Raw genomic sequence first — 11,041 nt, forward strand, 5'->3', positions numbered from 1 at the left:
CACACTTTCGAAATCACGGACTCCCCTGCGAAACCCTCAGATCAGGAGGTTTCGTTCAGACGGGCAGAAACACCTTTCCAGAGTCTTCGCCCCGCACTCTGAGTTTGGCAAGCTCTTTACCAGGGAGACAGAAAATCCGACCAGGTGCTTTCAAAGAGGGAAGCGCCTCGGCGTGCTGTATCCATTTTCTAAAGGAGCTCACCGACAATTGGTCGGCGTCTCCCTCTATAGACGCTCCCGTGTCCAGACTATCTTAACAACACGGTCATCCCGATTTCAGGTGTGGCGTCTCTGAAGGATTGTAACGATAGGATCATAGAATCCTTAGCAAAGTCAGCGTTCGAAGCGGCTGCGATGGCGCTGAGCCCTGCCTTCGCTTCAACTTGGTAGCTAAAACCGTAGCTACTTGGGCGGTGGATCTCCACCAGGGCATTTTAGATAAAGCCCAACCAGAGCGTTTTGGCTGAGCTAGCCAACTAAATCTCCCATGCAGGGGATTTTCTGGTGTCGGCCTCCTTGGTTGCTGCACCTAGCGCAGCTCAAGCGTCCAGCAACGTGGTAGCAATACGGCGTACATTTTGGCTCAAGGCTTGGCATGCGGATTTGTCTTCAGAAAAGTCCCTTACCAATCTGCCTTTTCAGGGAGCGCGTCTTTTCGGATCCCAGCTGGACCAGATTATTAAGGACGCCACTGGAGGCACAAGCTCTCTTCTCCCTCAGTCCAAGCCTCGTAGACCTCCTCCAAGGCGTCAGTTTCGGCCCTTTTGGTCCTTCCGCTGCTTCGCGACGGCAGTAACCTTTTCCAGCCAAGAAAGGCCGCAAGCACGCCAGGATAGCAAGAAGGTCTTCTTTAGGCCCACTCCCTCCTGGCTATCTCACTCCTCCCAGGGCATATCCTCCAGGTCTAGAACTGGACGGTCCACATCAGCATGACTATAAACGAAACCCCAAGGCGCCTTCACAACTGGGCGGTCGACTCCTTTTCTTCAGAGACGTCTAGCTTGCCTCAGTAGAAGACTCTTGGGTCGGGGAGGTTGTATCCTCAGGATACAAGATAGAGTTCGCTTCTCGGCCCTGGGATCGTTTCTTCGAGTCCCAACCTCCATAAGACCCTGCCTTAGTTCCGGGTTTCTTTGCATCCATCGCTTCCCTCCTCAGTTCCGGGGTGATTGTGCCCGTTCCCGAGTCAGAACGTTTCACAGGGTTTTATTCAAACCTGTTTGTAGTACCGAAAAAAAAGGGACGGCGCGGTCCAGCCCATCCTGGACCTCAAGTTACTGAACAGGAGGGTCCGCCTACGACATTTCAGGATGGGGTCACTTCGTTCAGTAATCGCTTCCATGGAAGCGCAGGAATTCATGTGCTCAATAGACATTCAACATGCCTATCTGCATGTGCCCATCCTTTCCGGGTATCAGAAATTCCTACATTTCGCATTTCACCAGGTCCTCTACCAGTTTGACGCACTGCCGTTCGGTCTCGCCACCGCACCCAGAGTATTTACAAAGATCATGGCGGCGTTGATCGCCTTGTTGAGGATCAGAGGTCTCGCCCTCTTTCTGTACCTCGATGACATTCTAATCAAAGCTCCGTTTTTTCACCAGACTCGCCAAAGTCTTCCCATCATTCTCGACACCCTGTCCAATTTAGGGTGGCTTGTCAACAAACGATGTCCTGCCTTGTTCCGACACAACGTCTTGTGTTTCTAGGCCTATTGTTCGACACCCGTCGATCGAGGGTTTTTCTCCCACTAGAGAAAATGATCTCTCTGCGGCGAGATGTACGGTCACTGCAAAGCACATGGCTTCCATCTCTCCGGTCAGCCATGAAAGTCTTGGGTAAGATGGTGGCGACGGCCGAAGCTGTTCCCTTTGCCCAATTTCACTCAAGACCGCTTCAACAAGCCATCCTGTCTCGGTGGAACAGGTCTGTCCTTTCCCTGGATCGGCCAATTCACCTTTCACCCCGGGTCAAACAATCCCTCAATTGGTGGCTGGCGTCACCTCTCTTTTCTCTGGGCAGGTAATTCCTTCCGATTCACTAGCAGATTGTGACAACGAATGCCAGTCTTTTAGGCTGGGGTGCAATGTTTCGCAATCACGCTGTTCAGGGTCGGTGGTCGACTCAATACACAACTATGCCTATCAACGTCCTCAAGATACGGGCCTTTTATCTGTCTCTCATTCACAGGGAAAAGCTTCTCAGGGGTCTGCAATCCGAATTCAGACAGACAATGCCACAGCGGTGGCATATGTCAATCTCCAAGAGGGGTCACGAAGTTCCTCAGCTCTAGCAGAAGTGTCCAAGATTCTTCACTGGGCAGAGGTATCAGTCCCAGCGATTTTCACGGTGCACATTCCCGGCGTGGACAACTGGACCGCCGTTTTTCTCAGCCGCGAGGTCTCGCAGTGGGAGAGTGGTCCTTACATCCGGACGTCTTTCATCAGCTATGCCGTCGTTGGGGGACTCCAGGCGTAGATCTGCTGGCGTCTCGCCTAAACAGCAAAGTCCCACAGTTCGTATCCAGGGCCCGAGATCCTCTCGCAGTGGGCGCCGATGCTCTGACCATTCCTTGGTCTCAGTTTGAGCTCCCCTACCTTTTCCCTCCCCTTCCTCTTCCCAAATTGTTGAAGAAAATCAAGGTGGTAGGGGTTCCAGTCGTCATCATCGCTCCTGATTGGCCCAGAAGATCTTGGTTCGTGGCCATCGTCAACATGCTCGCGGACGCCCCCTGGAAGCTTCCAGACAGAGGAGATCTGCTGTCTCAGGGTCCGATTTGCCACCCTAATTCTCAGCCGCTCTATTTAACGGCATGGCTGTTGAGACCGCGGTTCTGAAATGGTCAGGTTTTACGGATCGGGTTATTCACACCATGATCCGGGCTAGAAAGCCTTCGTCTTCCAAAATTTATTATCGTACATGGAAGGCCTATTTCACTTGGAGCGAGGCCAATAACATTCCGCCCATGTCCTTTTTCATTCCCTTCTGTCCTGGCGTTCCTCCAGACAGGCCTTGATGCAGGCCTTGCCCTCAGCTCTTTAAAAGGTCAAGTTTCGGCGCTTTCCATTCTGTTCCAGAAGACGGCCTCCCATCCGCAGGTCAAGACCTTCCTTCAGGGGTGGCTCATGCGGCACCTCCGTACCGCACGCCTGTGGATCCATGGGATCTTAATCTGGTTCTCGAGGTTCTGCAAGGTCCACCCTTCCAACCTCTCAGGGAAGTTTCCCTATCCCTTCTCTCCTGGAAAGTTGCCTTCCTAGTGGCCATCACCTCCATCCGGCGCGTGTCAGAATTGACGGCCCTTTCTTGTCGCTCCCCTTTCTTGGTACCCCACTAGGATAAGGTGGTCCTGCGGCCTCCGCCTCTTTCCTTCCTAAGGTGGTGTCCATTTTCCACCTGTATGAGGATATTGTTCTCCCGTCCTTTTGTCCAGGTCCAACTCATCCTCTTGAACGCTCCTTGAACAAGCTAGACATGGTCAGGGCGATGAAAGTCTACCTCGCTAGGACGACTCCCTTGCGGAACACAGTCTCTCTCTTCGTCATTCCAGATAATGCGCAGAAAGGTCAGCCGGCCTTCAAGGCTACTATTGCTCGCTGGATCAGATCGGCAATTTTGGAAGCCTACCGGGTCAAGCATCGAGTGGTCCCTCCTGGAATTAGAGCTCACTCTACCCGGGCAGTGAGTGCCTCCTAGGCGGTGCACCACACAGCTTCTGCTCTGCAGCTTTGCAAAGCTGCAACCTGGTCATCTATTCACACGTTTGTGAAATTCTACAGGGTCCACACCTACGCTTCGGCGGATGCCAGCCTAGGAAGAAGGCTCCTGCAGGCAGCGGTGATGAGTCCGCTGGCCTGATGGAAGTTTGATTTCCCTCCCCAGGGACTGCTTTGGGACGTCCCATGGTCTCTGTGTCCCCCAATGAAGCGATAGAGAAAACAGGATTTTTGGGTTGCTTACCGTAAAATCTGTTTCTCGGAGCCTTCATTGGGGGACACAGCACCCTCCCATGTTTTACAACTCCTGTTATTTGCTATGTGTTTTAGGTTTACAGTTGAGTTGTCTGTTTATTCTCTATTCTGTTGCTTCTCCTACTGCTTTCTCACTAACTGGATATCTTACTTCCTGTCGGTGAGGTGTATACTGCGGAGGAGCTAACTTTCTTATTTGCATAGTGTCAGCCTCCTAGTGGCAGCAGCATACACCCATGGTCTCTGTGTCCCCCAATGAAGGCTCCGAGAAACAGATTTTACGGTAAGCAACCCAAAAATCCTGTTTTTGCGCTTAATGAGTTAACTTCGTTAAGCCACATAGGTTTTATCAGTTTCTTTTCACTGGGGGCGTGAACTTCTCCCTATATGAGTTGACCAATCATAAGCAGGAAGCAACACAAAAGAAAGAACACTTCCCATTTTTCTCAGGCTAGTTTCACACTAGCGTTTTTTTGCGCTGCGTTAGGAGCGCACATGAAACGCATGTGAAAAGCGCATACAAACGCTGCGTTATTTTGTAGCATTATTGTGCACATAAGGACCAAAAATCGCAGCGTTTTTATGCGTTTGTAAGCGTTTTGCATGCGTTTGCATTTTTTATGTGCAATAAACTAGAAAAAAAATCCTTGGAAAATTCTTGCAGCACACTCAAGCAATGGGAAAGCAGTGGGCGTGTCTTATGGAAATTCTTTATATAGCCCCTTTTTACAGCTGAATTATTCACATTTGTTTGCATTTGACTTGAGAAACATGGATCTGCGCTGGAAGAGCTTTTACTTTGACTTGGATCTGGACATGAGGACGGCTCAGGCTTATGCCGTTGCTTGCCATGAACAGAGGGAGAGAGGCAGCGAAGATGGCAGCAGCGGCGTATGTGGATACATCCCATTATGGAACTCCGGGAGAGCCGTGGAGCGTACCACACCCTCTACAGCGAGCTCCAGGCAAACCCAGAGAAATTTACGGATTATACCCGGATGACCAAAGAAACCTTTCACTATTTGCTTGGTCGGGTAAAAGAAGTCATCCGGAGACAGGACACGCAGCTCCGGCGTGCGATTACTCCTGAGGAACGGCTCCTGGTCACATTAAGGTACGTAGTTTTCATAAACCAAAGGCTGCAAAATTTTTTTATTTTTTTTTTTTTAATTAAACGTGTGTAAAAAAAATTATGTATTCACAAATATTGTTTTCTTTGTGTTACAGATTCCTGGCTACTGGAGAGACACTCTCGTAACTGCACTTCCAGTACCGGATTGGAATCTCCACGTTGTCTGGAATTGTAGCGGACACCTGCCGAGCTTTGTGGAACGTTCTTTGTCCCGAATTCATGCCCATGCCCACTGCAGCAAAGTGGTTGGAAATCACCGAAAGATTCTGGACTGTCTGCAATTTCCCAAACTGTTTAGGAGCGGTGGATGGGAAACACATCCGGATTATCAAGCCCAAAAGAACAGGCTCTGAGTTCTATAACTACTAAAAGTACTTTTCTACTGTACTGATGGCCATTGCGGATGCAGACTGTAAGTTTATTGCAGTGGACATTGGTGCATTTGGCCGTGGGATTGACTCCCAGGCTTTTAAGACCTCGGACATGGGCAGGAGGTTGAATGGCAACAACTTCGATTTCCCCATGCCACATCCTCTTCCCAACACCGAAGGTCCGCCACAGCCATTTGTAATGGTTGGTGATGAAGCGTTCCAGATGTGACAAAACCTCCTCAAACCCTACTCCAGCCGGGACTTGGACCTACAAAAAAGAATTTTTAATTACAGGCTCACCAGGGCCAGGAGAACAGTAGAGTGTTCTTTTGGTAGACTTGTATCGAGATGTCGCATTCTTGGCACAGCTATTAATCTTAAAGGCATGAAGGCGTGTGTTGTTCAACATAATTTTGTAATTTCTCGAGAGCCCCTGAACTTTGATCTTGATGATGTTGCTCCTAATCCTTTGCCAGAATTTACACAGCACCCTCTCAGGTTATCCGTTGAAGTTGGCCAAATGAGGGACCAATTTGCGGCATACTTCAACTCAGATGTCGGACGGGTGGAATGGCAAGAGCAAATGTTGTAAAAAAATTTTATTGCATGTTGTTGGTATGTTAATAAAAAAAACCTGTTTTGATACCTGTACTGAGTGCATTCTCAGTTTTTACACTCCCAATACCATTAGCAAGTAGCCCGGTGTGTCAGTGAATTTATGATGCTGTGTTTTGTGCTTCATGAATTCACTAATACTCCTGAGTAGGTAACTCTCTACATTCGTGTAATATTGCACAGACTGGATACAGCAAGGTTCCCCAATTTCAGTCCTCAAGGTCCACCAACAGATCATGTTGTAATGAAATAAAAAGAGGATTCCATACAACATGATCTGTTGGTGGCCCATGAGGACTGGAGTTGGGGAACCGTGCAATATTACAAGAATCTAGAGATTGCTGTGGAAAAGACAAGTCCTGTAGATTTGTTGCGTTGACAACACATATCTCCAAGACTGACACAAGAAACATGTCAGTAATGGAGATATCTGGTGGCAAAAACGCTAAGTGTACGGCGCAGTGTGTGTAGTTGGCGATAGACACAGTAACCAATCCAGATTTTGTGAAGGTACAAGTGCACATTTATTTTGTACCAAAAAAAAAAATTAGGAATGACGTTTGGGGGAAGTTTGGGATACTTTTGGGTGTGTGGAGAGACTAGGAGCGACTGGAGGTTGAGGAACGGGGTTCTAGGAGAAGGGGCGACGAAAGTACTGGGGGAAGGGAGCTCTGGAATGGACAAGGAGGCATGTTGAGAGACATTAGGAGGAGAGGGTGGATGGACGAACAAAGTTTTTTTTTTTTTTTTTCTTCTTTGGCGCAGGAATATCCTGCCCGGACTGACTGGCAGCCTGTGAACGCCTTACTTTTGTTGACCGCCTGGTGACGGTGGACTGTGGCGTTGCCCTGTAAAAAAGGGAATGCGGATCCCCACTTTGCTGCTCTGTGGTGGTGGTGGTGTCGGTGCTGCTGCAAGTGGCAGTGGCGGTGCTCCTAGAAGGGGAGAAAGTTGGGTCGGTGCTCCGAGCAGGAGGCTGCCTGTCTGGGATCTCAGGCAATGTTCTTTGGGGACTCCGAGGAGGAGAATTGGTGGCGGTGCTCTTTTGCTGATGAGTGCTGGCGGTGCTCTGTTCCTTTGGTGTTGACTGGTGGTGTCAGTGGCCCAAGCAGGTTCTGTGGTGGTTTGGTTCCAAGCTGGTGGTGCTGTGGTGGTGCTCCATACAGGAGCAGCGCTTGACATAGTGGTGGTGGCGGAGGAGTGTCCAGCCGCACTCAGACTTGGGGTGGTGTCCGGCTGCGCTGGGAATGCAGGTGGCCGTGCAGTGGTATGCAGCAGAAGTCGGTAAAGCGAGTCAGCGGTGGAACTGTTGGAAATGACACCACTGACTGCTGAACATACCGATTCTGCTGCATAGCCTGCAAGTAAACAGTGTTGCAGGCCTGTAACACACTCAGCTGTTGCTCAGGACTAAGGTGTTCCGCCATGCCCTGTTCAATTCTACTGAAAAAATGGTGCGCCAGTCTGTTGAGGTCGGCCTCCAGGCGGTCAAGGCACTGGTCGACAGAGTTGAAGCGGTGTTCCATGTGGTTAAGACCACGTTCCATCAGGGAAAAACCACTTTCCATTCTGGCGGCCAGCGCCTTGAGGCTGGCCTGAAAGGCCTCGCTCAAGTGCATGAACTCGGGCATGACAGGCCTGTCCGAGGTCCTCTGCCAATGGTGGGTAGTGCCCGCATGACCAGTGACAGAGACCTGGGACAGGGGAACACCTGATGGACCAGCTTCCTGGTCACCAGCTGTCTGTGTTGCTGACCTGCAAGATGCTTCCTGGCTGTCGGATGGCTGGGACGGGTCCGAGGTCGATCGATGAAGAACCGCTCCTGGGACAGGTTGCAGGGTGCTGCTCCAGGTGCTGTGGAAAGAAAGGGAAAACATTAGTATCATGTACTTACAAGAAGCATCACCTGTGGAATTGAAAAGCACTTAGTAATAACAAAAAAAAAACAAAAAAAACTTATGCTCTGCTGGCAAGGACCGGTCTCAGGAAAGCCAACTCTTGATAGTAGCGGTACTTTCTTCTGCGCCTTGCCGCTGAACCACTCCGAACCTGTCCCTCAGCACGAACATCAGAGTTGAAGCGGTCCTTCATCGAGCGCCAACATGTGCGGATTTTGTTCACTGTTGTGAAGAAGAAAAAAAAAGAGCATTATAAAATGCACCTAAGGCAACTTAAATATCAGCACACAAGCGCACACACAACAGATTGAACTTTTCAATACAATATATCTCGCCAAAAAAACACCAGCACCTTCAGGACCAGAAATCAATGCAGTATCACAGAGCATCTTTATACTTACTGAACGCCCTTTTGGAAGCTGCAGAGGCGTTGTCCCAGCCATCCATCATCGCTGCGGCCACCTCATTCCAGAGCTGCCGGGTCACCACTGTGTTTGTACTGCTGGTCACGGCTGTCCCACAACGGGATACACTCCTCAACAAGGCGGATAAGGTGCTCGTTGTCGATGTAGACTTCTTCGTCATCCCGTTGTGGAACCTAGAAAAAAAGAAATATATTGAATGTTTGTAATTTTGGAGAATGAAAAAGATAGAAAAAGAAACAGAGAAGAAGCAAGATAAAAGATGAAAATAAAGACAGAAGAAAAAATTATTATATACTCACATTACGTCTCCTCGCCACAACTTGACTACGCTGCTCCCGCTCAGACTGCTCCCGCTCAGACTGCTCCCGCTCAGACTGCTCCCGCACTCCATCTTCACTGCCCATGTCCGATGTCTGTAAAGAAAACACATTTCTAGAGGCAGCTATACTTGCCCAAAGGCAGCAAGATTGTCACCTCACGATCAGCTTGGGCCAGTTCTTGCCGAGATGGCGAATAGACCGATCCGGAAGAAGACATGCTGAAATGAAAACAAAATAAACATTAGTACATTATAAAATTGTACAGGACACACAGACATTATGTTGAAGAATACTCACATTTTGGGTCCTGAAGCTTGAATCCACACTTGTAAAGGCTCTTGTCTGCTCTCTGCAAGGCTGTCTGTAGAGTAATTGTCTGACCCTGAAGACACCTTCTTTTATCTGCACTCCTCCCAAACAATGTTGCTTGTTTAGGGGGAGTTTTAGACAAGTGTCTAGACATTGTTTACTCAAAGCGCGTGCGCGCACAAGGCGCTGACGTGCGCGGTGCCATGCGCTTGTCAGCGATCACATAGATTGTAATGCTATTTTTGGGCGCACATCGAGCGTACACGTGCGCGCGCGATTTTTTTAAGTATGTAGGCGGAACAAAAAATGCAACATGTAGCGTACGGCGCGTCTGGGTGCACACCTGTAAAATGCGCAGCGCACGTTAAACGCTGATGCGCGTGTACATTCGCAAGATCCTGCGATCACCATGTTAAAGATAGGGGAACATTGCGCGCGCACGATGCGCTGCGTGATCAAACGCTAGTGTGAAACCAACCTCATGCTACCTAAAACAAGTCTGTGTAGACTTTACACATGCACTTCAATGGATGTACTTACATGCAGTTAACGGTCAGCTGCGGAAGACGGCTGCTTTTTTTTTTTTTTTTTAAGCATCATTCCTCTGTACGATACCCAGATTTATCTGCAGTGTGGTTGTAGCAGCCATGGTGATGGTTCATCATATAACCCTCTCCATTACTTGCATCTTCCAGATCGAGCAGTTACAGGAGGAGAAGAAGAAGCTAGAGACCGAGAATAAACAACTCAAGATGGAAATACAACAACTAAAGGAAGCTGCTAATGAGAGTAGTGGCTCCATCAATGAACTGAGAGAAGAGAGGTATGCAAGACTTTTGGGGTTGTATGAAATTTGAAGCAGCGCCACTCTTGATCGAGTGGTTGTTTGGTATTGCAGCTTAGTTCCAATGAGTTCACTTTAAAGGGAATCTGTCACCGAAAGTTGGCGGCCTATGTAAATGACCTGTGTCCGGTCCGATGGGCGGTGTATCTTCTTTTTTTTCTCCACCCCATCCGTGGCCCCCATCCGCGATCTTTTCCAGAATTCTAGTAGTTCTACTCCATAGTTCGTACGTGCGCAAAGCAATCATTACTGCGCATGCGCTGGTACACTATGTCCCGGAAGTATTTCGCTGTGTTCCGGGGCATAGTGTACCAGCGCATGTGCAGTAATGATTTTCGGCTTTGCCCGCAGTTGGGTAAAGCATACTGCGCGTGCACAAAGCAAGATTGCTTTGCGCATGCGCAAACTATGGAGTAGAACAACTAGAATTCTGGAAAAGATCGCGGAGGGGGGCCACGGATGGGGTGGAGAAAAAAAGAAGAAACACCGCCCATCAGACTGGACACAGGCCATTTACATAGGCCGCCAACTTCCGGTGACAGATTCCCTTTTAGCTACATGGGTGTTATCCTTTAGTTTTCACTGGGGGCATGTACTTCTGCCTATGTGACTTGACTAATCATAAGCAGGAAGCACCACAGTAGAAAAAGAACATGCCCCCATTTTTCTCATGCTACCTAAAACTTTGTGAGCTGCAATAGTCAACACAGCCTGTAAGAAGTTAGCCATATTTTTCAATACAACCCCTTCCCGCCGTTGCCAATTTTCATTTTTACACTTCCTTTTTTTCCCTTCTTCTTCCAACTTTTACTGATTAAAACATCAGTAAAAAGTCAGAGGCAGAGCCTAAAACAGTAAATATCCACAGAGGTGGAACCTCTCTACAGAACAGTAAAACTCGCCTGTGCCCGACCTGGACCGTGGAGTGCATACTTGATGTAGGGCAGTATTCTAGCCTCTAGGCACTGCGCATGGGGCACATGCCTCTGGTTATGGCTTGTGGGGGACATTCCAGACATGTGGGATGCCATGGGGGGGGGGGCGGACCATCCTGACTGTTCAAGTGAGTGTCTCCACCCCCCTGACTCTTTACTGCCATTTAAATATCCAGCCCCCAAGATGAGCCCAGCAATAGCTGAATTTCCCAAAACCTCAG

At 49.1% G+C, this 11,041-nt stretch overlaps 1 protein-coding gene across 1 annotated transcript in view; it reads left to right on the plus strand.

Annotated features, from left to right (window-relative positions):
* MORC3 (MORC family CW-type zinc finger 3) overlaps positions 1-11,041 on the plus strand; it is a 72,172-nt gene that overhangs the window by 58,011 nt on the left and 3,120 nt on the right. Inside the window, exon 16 of the mRNA XM_073584652.1 lies at positions 9,737-9,864. Coding sequence (XP_073440753.1) covers positions 9,737-9,864 — 128 coding nt within the window. The remainder of the gene's footprint in view (positions 1-9,736; positions 9,865-11,041) is intronic.

This window comes from Dendrobates tinctorius, unplaced genomic scaffold (genome assembly GCF_039654945.1).
Source record: "Dendrobates tinctorius isolate UK_male_01 unplaced genomic scaffold, ASM3965494v1 ptg000084l, whole genome shotgun sequence".
Taxonomy (NCBI): domain Eukaryota; kingdom Metazoa; phylum Chordata; class Amphibia; order Anura; family Dendrobatidae; genus Dendrobates; species Dendrobates tinctorius.